The sequence below is a fragment of the Chlamydotis macqueenii genome, chromosome 25 (genome assembly GCF_036417535.1).
Source record: "Chlamydotis macqueenii isolate bChlMac1 chromosome 25, bChlMac1.mat, whole genome shotgun sequence".
Taxonomy (NCBI): domain Eukaryota; kingdom Metazoa; phylum Chordata; class Aves; order Otidiformes; family Otididae; genus Chlamydotis; species Chlamydotis macqueenii.
The window spans coordinates 4809532-4828348 of NC_141580.1; the positions used below are offsets into that span (position 1 = coordinate 4809532).

The window sequence follows — 18817 nt, forward strand, 5'->3', positions numbered from 1 at the left end:
TTGTATTTCAGGCACTGCAGAGGAATCCGTGCTCTGACAGACTCCGGCTCTGTCCTTGAGCAATTTATTTACCTGCACCACACAAATAATGAATAATCTAGGATGCTGCCAGCCTTGGGTAGGTGTCTTTTTATCATTTCTGATCTAAGTAAGGAAATAAATTCTCTCACTAGAGAATGGAGAATCCTGACTTACGCTGGTGAGAAGATGAGCACATCTACATGTGCTTGGGGACACTGGTGACAAGCCACCTGACTTCCCAGCAGTGAATGGGAGGTGGCCGAGCGTGTGAGTGTCGTTTTCTCTGCCCTCTGTCCAGACGTGACGGCTGCTCTTAGGGCTCCCTGTCGGGTGTCACACTCACCGCCACAGAGGATTTATCACAACTGCTCCTGTAAATACGGACATACTTGAGTCAAAGGTTGCTTGTGAGTAACAGTCGCTTGGAAATTCCACCCTGCAGGGACCAGAAGCCTCTGTCCCCTGGAGAGCAGAATATCCTCTCATTACAGCAGTCTGCTGGAGAGAGATACCGGCACTGGTGGAGCCAGTTCTCCGAACGCTCCTCTGGCTATTGCCTGCCTGACTCTGGAGATCCCGCTCCCACAGCCAGCTGGGCTGCGCTCATGCCTGACACCGCTCTGACAAACGCAGCCGGGAAATGCGAAAGGCTTCTCTCCTTCTTATTTGTGCTCAGCACAACCTCAGTAACGGCAAAGACCTGTGGGATCACACCTCAGTCCATCCAGGGAATCCGATACGTGGCCCATGGATACTCCCTTTCCTGTCATCTCTTTATCTGCAGTCACCACAAATTGAGGCAGCATGGACAGCAATTAAAGCAATTGAGAAACAGCTTCAGAGAGGAACTTTATACTGTTCAGCTTACCTCAGGCCTGTGTAACATCTAGAGCCAGAGACAAACACGGACGTCCAGCGTTTAGCAGGCCTGATCTTCGCAGGCTGAGAGCAAGCTGATTTCTTGTGTTTGCATGGCCTGAGAAATCTGAGCCACAAACGGGGAAGTAAAACCCCAGGGGAATTACTTCAGTGATTTAAGAAATCTCACAGTAAAGCACGTATTAGAACGACTGCCTGCCACTGTGCCAGGTGACAGGCACCTAAACCACGGTATCCTTGGTCTTTTCACTACTACAGCCACTTATCCACAGAATTTGTATTAATTTCCCATTTTTGTTCCACGTATTTTACCATAGCATGTGATATAAAAATGTTTATTGGACTAAGAATAAAATAAACACAAATTAATAGAAGATAAAAGGCACTTTGATGTTATAAATACCAATGTTTCTTCTTTGTACATAATCTAGGGCAACTTTTTTTCTGGACTTGTTGTAAAGTTTGCATCATACAAAAAGCTTATGACTCATAAAACATTATTTTACTTTTTGGAATAAGCTGCTGACATGTAAAGTATCTTCCTTGTGAACTAGGACTTCTAGAGGGAAACTGCCTATGGGCTATTTATTCTTGGCATAAACAGCAGGACTAGCCAGCCCCGTGGGAAGAAGAAACACCCCAGAGGTGACACCCCCTCTGGAAGGTATAAATAGCGATCTGCGGCACAACCAACCTGCAGTCTGATTCAATATCAAGCTGTGCATCTTGCTTTGGGCTTTGGGTTGGATTTGCAGCTGTCCTCAAAATGAGTTGTAGTATTAAGCAGACAACTGGCTCTCTCAGGGGCAGGACCAGTGGTGGCAGCTGTGTTATTGGTGGCGGTGGTGGTGGTGGAGGAGCACGCATCTCCTCAGTCTCTTCTGGAAGATACACGACTTGCGGGATAGGTGGGAGCCGAGGGTTTTCAGGTAGAAGCTACTGTGGTGGTGTGAATTATGGTGGAGGACTGAGCACTGGCAGTTTGGTTGGTGGAAACTACGGAGGTGGCTTAGGAGCCACTGTCCTCGGAGGATGTTCAGGCATTGGATTCAGCGGTGGCAGTGCTCGCTTTGGCGGTGGCATTGGAGGTATTGGTCTTGGTGGAGGGGTAGCTGGAGGTGGTTTTGCTGGTGATAGCATTCTTCTTTCTGGTGACGAAAAGGTCACTATGCAGAACCTTAATGACCGCCTGGCTTCTTACCTGGACAAGGTGAGGTGCCTGGAACAAGAAAACGCTGACCTGGAGTGCAGAATTAGGGAGTGGTATGCCAAGCAGGGCCCTTTCTGTGAGCCACGGGACTACAGCTGCTATTATAAAGAAATAGAAGATCTTCAAAATCAGGTAACATAATCTCTCAACTGCTTTCTCTCTTGTAAGCTTCTCCCAGGGTGTTGGTTCACAACTTGATGCAGTTATCAAGAGTAATATTGCATTGTTGTAAAATGCTTTTTGTAAACAGCCATTACGACAACTGTGTGTAGAAAGCCCTAGAGCTCAAGGGTAAAAACCGTGAGTGTTTGGACTGTTTCCATTGCTTTTACTCATCAGACAGATCTGAAGGGGAAAATGTTATCTTCACAGAACACATCTGGATCGGCTCAGCAGTCTTTCTGAATTAGGTTTGTGCCAAGGTGTTTAAATAACTGTATGCCAAGAAAGCAACTAAAAGAGATATAAATAATGGATCACATTAATTTGTCTGAATTTATATTATTCTGTCATCAGTCTTGCAGAATTCCAGTTAAATGCTATTTCCTTTTTTTCCCAAGTTTAGTCCTTCATACAGAATTGGGAAATACAGGACATCTAATTAAAAATAAGAACAAAGAGAGCATTGCCATAACACATTTTGAGTATATAACTTAAAATTAAAACCATTTGTTTGCAAAGTGTGTTTGGCAAAAATTCTAGGATGTCAACGCACAAAGAAGAATAAAGTGCAAAGAATCCAGGAAACAGAATGAGACAGACTTGCAATTAAGTCTTGAAACAAAGCTTTAAAATCTCTTCTCCATGAAAATCTCTTCTCCACAAAAGCAAGAGTTAGACTGAAAAGGTTCAGTGGACTGTGGCCACTGCTGGACAACACTCAGTATCCCTCCCTGACTGCATCTGAACCACATGTTCTAGCATTTAACACCTCCCCTGTACTTCACCGAACACGCACCCCTGTGACTGCCATGCTCCTTAACTCCTCCATGCCTGCTAGCCAGTATTAAAAAAAAAACACAAAAGAGACAGAGAAAGAGGTTAGGGCTGGTAGCACCGCTCAGCGGGTACGTTTGAGCCTGAGGATACAGGGAGGAGACTTCAGGAGTGAATATTCTTTTTGCAGATTGTCTGCGCAACCATAGACAACAACAAGATCATTCTGAACATCGATAACAGCAGGATGACAGCCGACGACTTCCGAGTGAAGTGAGTACCCCTTGGCACACAGCTGTCCCCTTCCTCGGTCACTGCGCTCCGGCTCGCAGAGCTGGGGAGAAGGAGCTCTCGGACAGGTCTCCTGGCAGCCTCCAGGCTGGAGGCTATGCAGAAAAGCTCCTTCATCCACTGCCTTAATTCAGGGTGGAAAGTTTGGGACAATAAGATGCTTTTGAGTGGAGATTAGAGTTCTTCAGAAAGCAGAAGGGATCTGCAGACAGGGCGCAGCACAGGTTCACCTGAGCCGCTGTTCCAGCACATGGCGTCTCTCCAAGGGGAAGCTTTTGGTTTTTCCTACTGGAGCGCAGAAACGCGGCAAGCCACCCCTCTATCCCAGTGAAACAGCTCCAGAGAAGGCAGATAAAAGCAGATTTGATGGACCAAGCCTCAGACTGCTTTTCTTATTGTCCTGTGAGGCTAGTCAGGAAAATACTGTGAGAAAGACAGTCAAATGAAAAAAAAAAGAGCAAGAGGTGGTGTCAGACACTGACGACTCTTTCTTGCTTTCTTCTCACTGCCAGGTACGAGACGGAGCTGGCCCTGCGCCAGAGCGTGGAGGCTGACATTAACGGCTTACGCCAAGTCCTGGATCAGCTGACTCTGTGCAGGTCTGACCTGGAGGCACAGCTGGAGTCGCTGCGGGAGGAGCTCTGCTGCCTGAAGAAGAACCATGAGGAGGTAGGGTCCTGCCCCTCTCGTGTCAAAAGCGTTAATTCATGTAGGATCCATCACCCTCCCTCCTCATGGTCCCCACCCCTGGGGTGCTGGCTGTGGAGGGGCAAGTGATTGATGGAGATTATACGTGTGAGCTAGGAGATGTGAACATCCAGCAGAGAGTGCCTCTGCCAGGGGCTCTGCTTTTCCCTACAGGGGAACTTGGTTCCCTCTGTTTTTTCCTTCTTTCTGCAAAACGACATGATCTGGTTGGTGTTTTCAGGAAATGAACTGTCTGAGGAAACAATCGACTGGAGATGTGAGCGTGGAGGTCAACGCCTGCCCTGGCCCAGACCTGAGGAAGATCCTGGAGGAGATGAGATGCCAGTATGAAACGCTGATTGAGCGCAACCGCAAAGAAGTTGAGGATTGGTATGAGTGCAAGGTGAGTAAATTTACACACCTCTGACTTTTCCAGGCTAACACCCAGGCAATGCTTCCACAGGGTATTACACATTAAAACCAGACAACATAGAGTAACAGCGCTTAAATGGACCACGTGACAGAAGGACACTCTGTGTCCTTCTCCTGGGGGGACGGGAAGTGCTGCACAGCAGTGAGGAACTCTTTACAAAGCAGCCAGTAGTGAGAAGAGCTGGACAGCAGTACTGTTAGAAGAGCAAGAGCAACGATGAGCAGAGTTTATGCTCTGTTAGAATGAGACGGCTCACCCAAGCCTTTCTCGTTTCATGTTTTTTGCTGGCTTCTCTGCCCTTTCCTTAACACTTAATCTGCCTTACATTAAACATTCCCTGAAGCTCTTTATTCTGGATTGGTGCTTTTCAGATTGAGGAGGTGAATCGGGAGGTTATTACAAGCGGTCAGGAGGTAGAGACATGCAACAATCAAGTCACCGAATTGAGACGTCAATTGCAAGCCCTGGAGATCGATCTCCAAGCTCAGCTCAGCCAGGTGGGTGGTGAGCTGGTGTAATGCTCACAGTAATGCTTTGATGTAAGAATTTGTAGTTTAAATGCAGCGTTTCTCATGCCTGTGTTTGTATTGCGCCACATGTCACTCCACAGAGGGACAACCTGGAATCCTCGCTGGCTGAGACGGAGTGTCGCTACAACAACCACCTTGCTGAGCTCCAGAGCCAGATCACGTGCGTGGAGCAGCAGCTGGCTGACCTGCGTGCAGAAATGGAGTGCCAGAACCAAGAGTACAAGATCCTGCTGGACGTCAAGTGCCGGCTGGAGCAGGAGATCCATACATACCGCTGCCTGTTGGAGGGCGGACAGCAGGACCTTATGTACGTAGGCTTGAGTCGCACCAAATGATACAATAAAATACCGTGTTCTGGGTATTCTGACATAAAAGCAAAGTGAGCAATAGGTGGAGGCACGGCACAGCTCCTTCACCCCCCCTGACCTATTTGGGCTGCCTGCTAACCAGCGGCGATAATCTGCTTCCCGACCCTGTGCCAGCCGTTGCCACAAGAAGAAAGGTCACTGCAATTTTCTGCCAGAAAGGAAAAGAGATTGAGAGCAGTAGCGACAATGAAAAACTGCAGTTCTAGTTTATCTGTCACTTCCTTCACTAAAATGTGATTTTCCTCTTCCCTCAGTCAGCAAGGAGGAATCGGTCAGTCTTCGGGTCTAGGAGGAGGAGTTGCAAGAACGAGTGGAATAGGAGGAGGAGGAATCATTAGAACAAGTCACACTTACACGTCATCTTCCCAGATGCCCTGTGCAGCTGCGGAGATACAAGGTAAGAACTGCAACACTCTGTAAGTTTTCCACGGTCTTCTCTATTCTAATGCAACAGGGACAGGCAGCACAAAGATCCTTCCCGTGTAGCTCACAGGTGGTAACTGAAAGATTTGCTGTGAGAGTACTGGGAAACACGTGTTGGGAGGCCACAGAGGAGCGGCTACAAGGAGAGCATTCAGGAAGCTGGGACATCCACAGCTGTGACTCTGCGGGGAATCACGAGAACTGCAAAAAGGGAGGAGGGGGAAGAGAGATGCAAAGGACACAGTTGGCAGGCAGGCAAGCCACAGAGAACGAGGAGAAAGGACTGATGGGAAATCTGGGACAAAGGAAAGAGTAGGAGAAAGCAGAGTGCCCAGAAATCAGGAAAAAAAAGCAGGAATCATGGGAACACTGGCAGAAAACTAGTAGTGCTATCTCAAGGGGAAACTTCCAGCCAAACTGAAAAAGAAAGAAAGAAATATGGCAACAGTCGGTCCAGGAGAAGGAGTGTGAGCAGGGGCGTTGCTCCGGCTCGGACCCTGATGCCATTCCCTCTTCCGGATTGCTGCTGGTGCAACGTCTGCAGCTGCCACCACTCGGCATTTTTGTGCCAAAGGGCAGACCACGCTCCAGCTACCTGCAAATCCCGCCTGCCTGACTGGCAGGCAACAATCAGACCTTTCCAGGGAGGGACAGTATTTATCTGAAATTCTGATTGAATTGGCTTGTGAAATGATCACCTGTGCAGAATGACAGCGTGAGAAAGAATCTATTTTTGCTATAAACAAAGTAATGTTTCCTTTGATCTCTCCAGTGCCTTGCAGAAGGATTTGTGATTAACTAGAGGGATGAGAATATCCAAGGGAACCATGAAGCAGAGCCATGGATGAAGAGAGAGAATATTTACCGTATGCCTCTGCAAAGAGCAAGGACCACGCTCTTTTGTGTTACTCAGCAATGCTAAGCAATGTGTCAGAGGGATAAGCAGAGCGTTGGGCCACATTCTGCTTTGTTTTGCTATTTGCTTTTCCCAGTCTGTATTGCTGCGCGTGCCCAACCACCATGACTATTGCTGGAGTTAACCAGTAGTATGATCACTACTGTACCTGCTGCTGAAATAATTTCTCTAATAAAACTTTGCTTCTGCCTGATGCAATCAAGAAACCCGTGTCTGGAAACTGAGTTCCTTCAGAAAAATCAGGTGCTGAGCCATGCACAAGGGTCACCTAAACTGGTCAGGATCATACTCCACTGGGAACAAAGCCAGTGGGAGCCAGAGAGTGGCCTCACTGGCCTTGTCCACCTCCTCCCTGTCACAGCCTGTAGCGTGCCTTGCCCGTTCCTGCATGACCTCCACGATCTACACAGACAGCCTAACTGGGGAGATGTCTGTGTGCTTCCCACAGAACCTGGTGCTAAAACACAATTTAAGAAAAATTTTGAAAGTCAGTGACGGAACACTGATGGAAGTCTAGAGATAGCTTGCCTGGGCCCCAGCCTAGTGCTGACACATCTGGCTGCGCCCTCTCACACTTCACCATCCAGTCTGGGGACTGTGATTAAGTTGAAGAGGAAATCTTGGTCTCCACCACTGATTTGATTTCTGCTGACACGGCTTATGTTCCCACCTGTCCCTTTATCATTTTATAGGGATCTTCCCATTGGGAAAAGGACTGGAGGCAAAAGCTTTTTTCCCCTATCTATTTTCACCTAGTGACTGAGTCATTTACTGGTCATCCCTCTATTTCAAAGAGTTTCAACCTGAACATCAAGAACTGCTGAAAGATCATACTTAGATGAAACACACCTTTGGAGAACTGGAGAGGGCTGGATGGGAGCTGAAAAAGTGCAGTTCAACAGAGAACATGATGGAGAAAAAAGCCAGCTAGGGCCTTTGGATACACAGAGCCATTACGTCTTAAACCTCACAAGCAAGGCAACTCCCTCACTGGGCCTCGGACAGCAGCCATGTAGCTGACGCTGAGTCAGCGTGGACTGGCGTGGCAGCGCGTGCATCCTGGCGCTGACCTGCACAGAGAAGCAAGGGCAGCAGTTTGGTAACTCAGAGCCCCGGAGCTCTTCTGGTGGGTGCAGTCATGGGAACTGGCCGTGGTGAGCCTGCAGAGTCATTCTGGGTTTGGAGAAGTTTCAGTTAAAAGACATTATGAGCTGGAGGGTGTTTTGAGGATTAAACTGTCTGTTGGTCTAGAAAACCAAGCTGTGATCAGTTTTACACATCCACTCCATCCCGCAGGCAGGTTCACAGCTAAAGGAGCGGCAGGGGATGTGGCTGCTGTTACCTCTGCAACGTGGTTGTTACAGAAAGAATCATATTCACTTAGGAGGTGACCTGGCAAAGCAAAACTCCTGGTTATTCCTTTGCCGTCAACAGCTGGAGGTTGGAACAGCCAGGCTCAGGGGAGGAGGAGAGAGTATAAAGACAAAAACATGTCAGGACCATCTATACAGTACAGGGTGGCACACTTTCCTAGCATCAGTTCTTTTATCTAGACATCAATTTCTCTGTTGCTACAAAAATGGACTTAACACAACGTGAAACCTTCTAGGAAAGCAGCATCTCCAAGGGCCGCAGGTAGCAAATGTCTGAAGAAGCTCAATGTTAATGTATCAGGGAGCAGGTGAAAGGTGCCCTTCTCCTGTTGTAAAAAAACATGGAGAGATGTCTCAGTGCTATTTCTTTTATTTCATCTACCAGACACTAAATCCAATAGCATCCAGGGGCTAGAGCGAAACAGGAAAACGCAGCACTGGAACAACTGCAATAATGACTCCAAAGAATGGCCACAGGTAGGAGTTTTTAAACCAAGACTCTAAATCAAGTCTTCTTTAAAGACCACTTCCAGCCCTACAGAAAGTCCCAGACCTGACACAGAAATCTCTCAGTAAACGTGTAATGCCAGTCCTTCACAAGAGATCAAAAGAGATACTTCTCATGGTTATCATGGCAAACTCCCACTGGTCGGACTCCTCCGTGTATATCCCAGTTGTTCTCAGAGCTCTGGCTGAGAACAAGTCAAAAAGCAAATCTTTCCCTTTTCCTTCTCCTGGCTTGTTCAGTGCAAAGACTGACAGTAAGATAACCCACTGCTGCCCTTTCTGGCCCCAGTTCCTCCCAATCTACGAGTCCTCGCAGTCTCATTTCTAAAAATATAAAGATATTGTACTGACGCTCTCCCAGCTTTCAGTCCTCTGGAAAATCCAGGCTACCTATGATATACAAAGGCTTTCTTCTGGGAGCCCTGGCTGGTTCCCACCAGGTCTGGGCTAGTTCCCTTCTCTTGCGAACTGCTACTGACATCTAGCTGCTCCACCTGATTCCCTGTGTTCCTATCAAAGGCCTTCCCACCCTTCCCACCAGGTCCGGCAGGTGCAAAGCAGGCACTTTCACAAAGGCGCTGTCCTAAATTCCTGAGAGGTGAAAGAGACCTAATGACACGGCCGCAAGGACTCTAATGATCCGGGCTTGATGAAAATGCCTCTGGAAAGCCCCCGGGGGTGTAGAGACTCAGCTCCTCAGATACTGTGATGTTGTTTGTGGACCTACAAGTTGGGATGTGTCTGGAAAGCAGCTTATGAGAAGGCAGCTTGTGATAAACAGCTCCTCAGCAGAAAACACCCTGGAAACAACCCGTCTATTAAGGAGCTGCAAATTATGGAGCTGCAAACCTTGGGCTGGAAACTACATTTCCATGAGATTTGCATATTTCTTTGTGCTAATGAGACAGACCCGGGAAGCTTATGAGTTCAAATAACCGAATGAAAACAGCAGGGAACTTTTAAAAAGTCTTCAGAACAATTATTTTATTTTATCCTAGCTTAACTAGTGCACCCATTTCCCGAAGACAAAAAGGAAAAATAGCAAGAAAGAGAGCAAGGGTGTGCCGTGCGATAATCCTGGGCAAAGGTGCCTGCGGAAGACCCGCAGCACGAAGAGGCAGATCTGACGGATAAAGCTACGGGCCCACGGGGGACCAAGGTGTCTGAGAGGAGCAGGAGCCATCCCCTCTGCTCTCCACAATAATTACCGCAGTAGGCACGCAGACATCCTCCACTCCCACAGAGGAGTAAGCCGTTCCGTGTTTCTGCCTGCATTATTCTGATGTGCTAAAATGATAACTATGGAGCAGGGGAAGGAATGTGTGCTCACTCAGAAAAGATGCTTGCTGCAGACAGCGATTAGGAAACTCCTGAAAAATCGTACGCAGGCCAGGCAAAGCTTCAAGCCATGCAGTATTACATCAGTTTCGGTTCATTCTTACCACCACACCCTGACTCCAATTACGTTCTCCAGTCCTATTAATGAAATCCAGGTATTCCTTCCTGTCCACAATAACTTTATTAGAGTTTTTACCCATTCTGAGCTTTGCTCCTTTGTGTTTAGGGACTGAGTGGAGCACAGCTTGGAAGGAAGGGCAGGCTGACATTCAGGCTCTGCAGTCTGATCCAGGAGACCTAGGTTCAACTGCAGACTCTGCCAGAGGCGTGCTTCTTGTCTTTGAGTAAATCACTTTGAGCAAGTCTCTCCAAACCTCTGTCTCCAGCCTGCTGGAGATAGCACTGGAATGCTGCTGGATAAGCAACAGCCAAGGATGCAGAGATAAGGGGAGGCATCTTTTCTACAGAAATAAGGAGAATAAGAGCAATAAAATAATGGGCAAATCCATGAATGCTGGGACAATTCAGAAAATGGGATTATTTACTTGCCAGAAGAATAGCTCTTCCAATCCACAATCCTGACACAGAGTGAGGACTTGAGCAAGAGTTTGATCTCACTTGTTCCCTGGTGAAGCAGGCTTGGAGAATTTCTTACAGTGAATGGTTAGTTTCAGAAAGCTTGGAACGCCTGTCTCTTGCTCAACGGCCAGTAGAAACAGGTTCTGCATAGACAGAAGGCCATTGCTCTTGAGACTCGGCAAAACATCTCACGGAAAGGAGCTTAGTCTGAATTTTGATGTCAGAAGACTGAAAAGATTCTTACTTTTCAATTTATCTGGCTAGCTAAGATTTGGAGACATTAGTGACAGAGAAGAACCTCTAGTCTGCACTTAATCCCTCTTCTCCACTGTAGAACTGTACCGGGCAACAACTGCTCTGCCAGCTGGATCAGCAGTTCTGTCGTTATATTTCCTAGGACAGCAGTTCCAAACTTCTTATAGAATGCACCACATCCTGACAGAAATTCCCCATGGGATGTTTCCACTCCCGTCCACTGTTTCAAAACCCCCACCCTTCAGCAGCAACAACCACTCTCCATAATGATGAAAAGTGCAGAAGTATCTTTCAGGGAACAAGAGGACAGTATTTAAAGTACTTTTACCTTGCTTCATGCTCTCCAGATAAAGAAACAAATCCTTTGTGAATTACTGGAGAACCACAATATGAAGAACCTGTCATCCACGTCCATTAAGAGATCACTCCACGGTCTCACCTGTCTCGTAGCAGAGCGTTCTGGAGTTGTCATTTTGCCAATGGAGAAACTTAAAGGTTAATCTCTGTGTCTCTGATCTTTCCACAAAGTTCTTACATCATTCCTCATACATCATTCCAGAGTCAAACTTCATATTTACTCTTTCTTTTTCATCTTGCATATTCCAACATCAGCACCTTGCAGGAAAACTGCTTATTCAACTCAAAATAAAATGAAAATAAATTAATGAGAGATAAAGAGCTCTTTGATGCAATAACCTTTAATGATTTCTTCCTGGTATGTAATTTAGGACAGTGTTTTTCCTGGCTTAATGTTGTAAAGTTTGCATCATAAACAAAAAGCTGATGATTCATAAAACATTATTGCTAATGTATTTTTGAAATTAGAAAGAGACATGTAAAGTATCTTCCTTGTCTACCAAGATTCTTGAAAGGATACTTCCCTTTGAGAAATTATTCTTGGCACCAATGCTAGAGTAGCCAGCCTTATGGGAAGAAGAAACAGTGGTGACACCCACTGTGGAAGGTATAAATAGAGTTTCGCGGCAACGGACAACTCGCAGTCTGATTTAATATCAAGCTGTGCATCTCGCTTTGGGCTTCTGCTTGCATTTCCAACTGCTGTCGCCATGAGTTGCAACATTAAGGAGACTATCACTGTGTCTAGCAAAGGCAGGAGCAGTGGTGGCAGCTGTATCATTGGTGGTGGTGGTGGAGCACGGATTTCTTCCTATGGGATAGGCAGTGGCAGAGGTTTTTCTGGAAGGAGTTACTGCGGTGGAGTGAATTATGGAGGGGGACTGAGTGTTGGTAGCTTGGCTGGTGGGAGCTATGGAGGTGGCAACTGCTATGGCAATGGCCTTGGTTTTGGCCTTGGAGGTGGCGTGGTTGTTGGTGGTCTTGGTGGCGACTGTTTGCTTTCATCCTGCGACGAGAAGGTCACCATGCAAAATCTCAATGACCGCCTGGCTTCCTATCTGGACAAGGTGAAGTGCTTGGAGAAGGAAAATGCTGAACTGGAATGCAGAATCAGAGAGTGGTATGCTACACAGGGCCTCTCCTGCGAGCCCCGGGACTACAGCTGCTATTACAAAGAAATCGAAGATCTTCAAAATCAGGTAATCCCCCTTCTCAGTTGTTCCTCCTCTATTTACAGCTTATTTCTGAGTTTGTGTTTAGAACCTACTACAATTGTTAGAGGTAACTTTGGTGCTGTTAAATGCCTTTGCAAACAAATTTTGGAAAGTTTTCCTATGACATTGTAGAGTGTAGGTGTGTCTTAAAGAAGCATGCGGCAAGGTGGGATAATACTCCTGAAAAGAAAAAGGCTTCTTTGTGACATTGTGTTTTGACTATACAATTACAAAGATGATATTACCAAGTGTGCTCTGAGGAACTGTAGTGGTGTCAGCCCAGTAGGAAGGGCAAAGCAAAGAGAACGACAGAACAAGAGCAAAGCGTACCTATCAAATGCTGTACTGAACGAAGTGTTATAAATTCGAGGTGAGAAAAGTCGAGTATTTAAAATCGACTGCTGCAGTGGCACAAAGAGCCCAATGAAAGTTATGGCTGATCCATGTCCACAATGAAAGTTATGGCTGATGTTAAGGCTTAAAGACACCTTCCAACTATCTTCCCTGAGATCCTTAAGCTTGAACCTAAGAACATTCCAGCCTGAATGTCAGCTGAGACTTGATGTCTCAAGGAGGGTTCTTGAGGTTCACTTCTTTGTGAAGCTTCTTTAGAATTTGACTTCAGACCTTGAAACTGGCAAGTCCCATCTCACAACTCTTTAACTCTTTTCTTTACTACCTGTGAGTTAAGGAGGCAAAGCTACCTCCCGCAGCTGCTCTGCTCAAGGAACAAGGTTACTTAAGTAAGGAGGTAACAGAAAAAGGAAACTGTGAAGAGTTACTACCTAACTGCAGTCTAGATACACCTACAGACTATGACAGCAGAGAGAAGTGAGACATCTCTCACGGTCTGCTCTTTTCCAGATTGTCTGCGCAACCATTGATAACAACAAGATCATTCTGGACATTGATAACAGCAGGATGGCTGCTGACGACTTCCGTGTGAAGTGAGTGCCTCCTCCCTGCTCCTTTGCATTTCACTCGTGGAGTCTCGGTGCACTAATTAGAGAGTTCAGAGAAGTCTCACTACACCACCACGTTAGGACAGGATGGAGTGATGAAACACATTTTGCTTCTGGTCACCAGCCCTCCCTTAATTACTGTTCTCGGGTGAAACATTTGGCAGTGGTGTTTGTGGTGAGGGACTGGCCTTGGAGGGAGCAGACCTCAGTGGTGCAGCTGGCGAATTTCCATCACCGACCAGGGCAGATTTGGATCAGCAAACCAGAAACGGAGCTGTGTGAGCGATACCAAACACACAGCGATGAGGAGCAGGGAAAAAAAAAAAAGAAAGATGAGGAAAAAAAGCTTTCACACAACAGACATCAACCGCAGTGCAGAAATGTAATACACAGTGCACTCAGCTTAGAGCAGGCAGGTGGGAAAGGAGACCCTTGCCTAAACTGAGCACACGTGAGATGTTACCGTTCTGAATTGCTGTTTTCTTGCACAAACCAGGTACGAGACAGAGCTGGCCCTGCGCCAGAGCGTGGAGGCTGACATTAACGGCTTACGCCAAGTCCTGGATCAGCTGACTCTGTGCAGGTCTGACCTGGAGGCACAGCTGGAGTCGCTGCGGGAGGAGCTCTGCTGCCTGAAGAAGAACCACGAGGAGGTAGGGTCCTGCCCTTTCCCTAGGAGCACCACGGCCCTGACATAAAGCTTTGCCTACACAAATGTGCTTTAAATTTAAAAGTAAAGATCAACCGCTCTCACGCCACAGCTTTCCCATCAAACACATCTGGGGTTCAGACCTATCTGCCTCGTGGGTGGCGCGGGAGCTCCTCCCGGGGCTCGCCAGCACTGGGAGTGCCAGAGGGGGGTGAAAGTTCCTGCTGACTCCAGTGGATGAGAAAATAAATTACCCAACAGATTTGTTGGGGAAAACGCTTGCACAGTCTTCCAGTGCTGTTTAACAGGCAAAGCTGGGAGGCGCCAGTCGCAGGGAGTGCTCTTCTCAGCCACCAAGCTCTGCTCTTCTATCTTGTCTCTCAAAAGCCAGCATGTATCTGAGCGGGGTTGTATTTCCAGGAAATGAACTGTCTGAGGAAACAATCAACTGGAGATGTGAGTGTGGAGGTCAATGCCTGCCCTGGACCAGATCTCAGGCAAATCTTGGAGGATTTGAGATGCCAGTATGAAACACTGATAGCGCGCAACCGCAAGGAAGTTGAGGATTGGTATGAGTGCAAGGTAAGCAACACGGACCTGCTGCAAAAAAACCCAACATGCACATTCCAGGGCACAGGAGTCTTTCAGAAAACAGCCATGGAGACAACAAGCAGTTCCCCCTTTGCAGTGAAGCCCGAGATCACCACTCATTATACCCCGTGTCCCACAGCAGACACAGGCCTGTCTGACCAGTTTGTTATGTCCCATCTGGAACAGCAACATTTGCTGCAAGGCCTTGTGGTGTGTTGTTGGAACTGAGATGTTCCACGTTTGGATTAAAGAGACTTAACAGCCACGAGGTTAATGCAATTTGTAAAAAGAGTCAGCAGTTGGAGCCGGCGGTTAACGCCCAGTGCATGGAGTGCTCTCGCTCTGCTCACTTTTCTTTTTCTAGCTACTCACTGTATTCTGCTTCTGTCAAAGCAAGTCCCACTTACACAGATGTCCTCTGAAGCTCTTTATTCTGGATTGGTGCTTTTCAGATTGAGGAGGTGAATCGGGAGGTTATTACAAGCGGTCAGGAGGTAGAGACGTGCAACAACCAGGTTACTGAATTAAGACGCCAATTGCAAGCCCTGGAAATCGATCTCCAAGCTCAGCTCAGCCAGGTGGGTGGTGAGTTACTCACAGCTGGGACATGGTTACTGCTGGATTTCTTAGCATGAATATGAACCTACCAATCAGTATGACGGTGGTGAAGGGCTCTTTGATTTTTGCATTGGTAATAACAATCTCCAGGGTGACACTTAAATGATGATTGTTTCTTTGGTGGTCTTGTTTATCAGAGAAATAATTTGGAATCCTCTCTGGCTGAGACTGAGTGTCAGTACAACACCCTTCTCGGTGAGCTACAGAACCAGATCACATGCGTGGAGCAGCAATTGGCTGAGATAAGAGCGGAAATAGAATGCCAGAACCAAGAGTACAAGACCTTATTGGACGTCAAGTGCCGTTTGGAGCAGGAGATTCAGACCTACCGGTGCTTGTTGGAAGGAGGACAGCAGGATCTGATGTATGTAGATCCCTAAATCCACTAGAGAATAAATGAAAATACCAAGGATCTGTACTGCAGATTGGGAATCGGACATAGTCTTAATACTTTCTTTGAGATTAAAAGTTCTCTCTTGAGCAACTTTACTGTCATGAACATTCAAATCTGAATTAAATGTCATTCCTTGGGATCTGCAAAGCTGAGAATCCAAAGCTGTTAACTGCTAGGTACAACACTGTAACTGCTAGGATTATTGCAGTATTTGTAACAATCTCTTCTCCACGCTAAGATGTGTGAGAACTGAAAATCAGAATTAATTGCAACACTCTGCATTGCATTTCATGCCAAAGGAGGGCACAAATGCAAAGCAACTCTGAAAATAAAAAAAAACCCACAGTGTAAAATACCCTAACCCCTATAAAAGACATTGTTTAAGAATTTGTGCCCTTGTCAGTGTCATGTAAAGTTCTAAAATTCCCTATTTCTTTCACTAAATGGATCCCACTAGTCACGGAGGAGGAATTGGAGTAGGAACTGGTGTAGGAGGAGGAGTCATTAGGACAAGCCACACCTATACGACAACTTCATCTTCTCACTGCCAGCCTCAGGTCGCACCCTGCAAGACTGGAGACATACAAGGTAAGAGCCACGTTTCCACAAAAGGAAAACTGTTTTTTTTTTTTCAGTTTGTTCCTTTGTCATAAGGCCAGGAGATAACACACTGTCCTAGGACATGTTATTGGTATCTTCTCAGAGGGCTACCGCGCTACAGATAGGATCTGTTAGCACGGATCCGACTAGGAGCCAGGTTTAAAGAGAGCTCCGACTGAAAATGGAGTAGCAGAAAGCAAATGAGAGAGAAGAGGGAGCAGCAGAGCTAAGAGCAGAAATCAGGGAAATGAGGCATAAAGAAAAGATCTGGAAGATGACACCCAAACAGAGCTTAGCAAGAGAATCCAGAAGGAGAGAAGAGCAAATCCATAAATTTACAAGTGCAAATTCCCACTAAAACACAATTATTTAGGTGATTTCTGGGGTTTCCTGGATTGTCTGCCAACTGCTCTTGTTTAACAGAGTCACTTCTTGAAACTAGGCCACTACATAGATCAAATTTTTGTTATTTGAGGGTTTTTCTCTCTGTTCCAATCCCATAATACTGCTACATTTTTTTCTCCAGTGACCTGCAGGAGAATTTGTGATTAAGGAGGAACGGACTAGAAGATGACGTAAGAGAAACCCACAGACAAAAGAAGAACATGCGATGTTCACTGCACGCCTCTCTGCAGAGAAAGTAGAAGTAACTCCACGACGCTTTGCCATGTATCTCAAGGGGCCCGTTGGGGCCACCTTCTTTCTGTTCTGCTCCTTCCGTTCTGTCATGCTGTAATCCCTAGAAGTGGCTTGTGTTAGTCAGGATCACTGCTGCACCTGCTGGTGGAAAAGGAATCTTTAATAAAACTTTGCTTCTGCCTGATGCAATCAAGAAACCCGTGTCTGGAAACTGAGTTCCTTCAGAAAAATCAGGTGCTGAGCCATGCACAAGGGTCACCTAAACTGGTCAGGATCATACTCCACTGGGAGCCAGCAGGAGCCAGAGAGTGGCCTCACTGGCCTTGTCCACCTCCTCCCTGTCAAAGCCGGTAGCGTACCTTACCCTGCAAGACCTCCCCCATGCTCTACGTGAACAGTCAACGCAAGCAGACGCGTGCGTGTTTCCCACAGAGCATTTTGCTGAAATTCATTGCAGAACAACAAGGAGGAAGTCAGTCAGGCTGGAGCTCATCAATGAAAGGAGAACAGAGAGATCAGTGACAGAAATTTCCATGAAAAAGCAAGCTCGGGTTGGTGACACACAGTTACTGGCTTAGCTTCACCTGTCCTCTGGACTTCTGTAACGCAAGCGTGTCCAAGTGAGTCTGCCTCTCCGCAGAGCAAATCTCATCTCTCCAGTACCGGACATCTGCCTGGGGAGAGGGACTGCGCAACGCAGGGGCCTCTTCTCTGGGGTGACTGTAAGCAGAGCCCAGAGCAGGTGCTGAGATGACAGCATTCAAGTTTCATCGTGAATCTGCTCTTGAGACAGCAAAGGGGTGGTTGGACATCCATAGGTGTGCAGGGACAGGATGGAAAAAGCAGATGGCCTGAAAGCCCTTTTTATAAAATCACAGAATCACAGAAGGGTTTGGGTGGGAAGGGACCACTAAAGCCCATCCAGTCCAATCCCCCTGCCAGGAGCAGGGACATCTCCAACCAGATCAGGTTGCTCACAGCCCCGGCCAACCTGGCCTGGAACGTTTCCAGGGATGGGGCATCCACCGCCTCTCTGGGCAACCTGGGACAGTGTGCCAACACCCTCAGCATAAATTTTTTTTCCCCTAATATCTAATCTGAATCTGCCTCCCTCTATTTTAAAACCCTTACCCCTCATCCTGTCCCACCAGGCCCTGCTGAAGAGTCTCTCCCCACCTTCCCTGCAGCCCCCTTTGGGCACTGGGAGCCGCTCTCAGCTCTCCCCAGAGCCTCCTCTTCTCCAGGCTGAGCAGCCCCAGCTCTCTCAGTCTGGCCTCACAGCAGAGCTGCTCCAGCCCTCTCATCATCTGCGTGGCCTCCTCTGGACCCTCTCCAACAGCTCCACGTCCTTCTGCTGTTGGGGGCTCCAGAGCTGGACGCAGCGCTGCAGGGGGGTCTCACCAGAGCGGAGCAGAGGGGCAGGATCCCCTCCCTCAGCCGCTGCCCACGCTGCTGGGGATGCAGCCCAGGATGGGATTGGCTTTCTGGGCTGCAAGCACACATTGCCGGCTCATGCTGAGCTTCTCTCCCACCAGCACCCCCAAGTCCTTCTCCTCAGGGCTGCTCTCAATCCATTCCCCACCCAGCCTGGATTTGTGCCTGGGATTGCCATGACCCATGTGCAGGACCTTGCACTTGGCCTGGTTGAACTCCATGAGGTTGGCACGGGCCCACCTCTCCAGCCTGTCCAGGTCCCTCTGGATGGCATCCCTCCCTTCCAGCGTGTCGACCACACCACACAGCTTAGTGTCAGTGAACTTGCTGAGGGTGCGCGCTGTCCCACTGTCCATGTTGCCGACAAAGGTGTTGAACAGGACTGGGCCTAACACGGACCCCTGAGGGACGCCACTCGTGACCGGTCTCCACATGGACATTGAGCCGTTGACCACCACTCTCTGAGTGCAGCCATCCAGCCAACTCCTTATCCACCGAGTGGTCCGTCCATCAAACCCATGTTTCTCCAGTTTAGAGAGAAGGACGTTGTGTGGGACAGTGTCAAAAGCCTTGCACAAGTCCAGGTGGATGACAGCTTACAGCCTACGTAACC

The 18817-nt window shown here is 47.6% G+C and overlaps 2 protein-coding genes across 2 annotated transcripts; both read left to right on the top strand.

The window, feature by feature from the left end:
- Positions 1-1666: 1666 nt before the first annotated feature.
- On the top strand, positions 1667-6815 carry LOC104479080 (keratin, type I cytoskeletal 19). Its single transcript, XM_010119632.2, has 8 exons — positions 1667-2242; positions 3237-3319; positions 3850-4006; positions 4266-4427; positions 4829-4954; positions 5068-5294; positions 5610-5752; positions 6551-6815. The coding sequence occupies exons 1-8, from the start codon at positions 1667-1669 to the stop codon at positions 6574-6576; spliced, it is 1500 nt and encodes a 499-aa protein (XP_010117934.1). The 3' UTR covers positions 6577-6815.
- A 4998-nt stretch (positions 6816-11813) lies between these two features.
- LOC104479079 (keratin, type I cytoskeletal 19) lies at positions 11814-16887 on the top strand. The gene is made up of 8 exons (XM_010119631.2): positions 11814-12302; positions 13182-13264; positions 13776-13932; positions 14349-14510; positions 14972-15097; positions 15275-15501; positions 15989-16119; positions 16658-16887. Exons 1-8 carry the CDS (start codon positions 11814-11816, stop codon positions 16681-16683), a joined length of 1401 nt encoding a protein of 466 aa, XP_010117933.1. The 3' UTR covers positions 16684-16887.
- Positions 16888-18817: the final 1930 nt, after the last annotated feature.

Coding starts and splice junctions, on each gene's coding strand:
- LOC104479079 (XM_010119631.2), top strand. CDS start 11,814: ATGAGTTGCAACATTAAGGAGACTATCACTGTGTCTAGCAAAGGCAGG. Junction 15,098..15,274: donor TCCAAGCTCAGCTCAGCCAG/GTGGGTGGTGAG, acceptor CTTGTTTATCAG/AGAAATAATTTGGAATCCTC. Junction 15,502..15,988: donor GGAGGACAGCAGGATCTGAT/GTATGTAGATCC, acceptor GGATCCCACTAG/TCACGGAGGAGGAATTGGAG.
- LOC104479080 (XM_010119632.2), top strand. CDS start 1,667: ATGAGTTGTAGTATTAAGCAGACAACTGGCTCTCTCAGGGGCAGGACC. Junction 2,243..3,236: donor TAGAAGATCTTCAAAATCAG/GTAACATAATCT, acceptor TTCTTTTTGCAG/ATTGTCTGCGCAACCATAGA. Junction 5,295..5,609: donor GGCGGACAGCAGGACCTTAT/GTACGTAGGCTT, acceptor CTCTTCCCTCAG/TCAGCAAGGAGGAATCGGTC.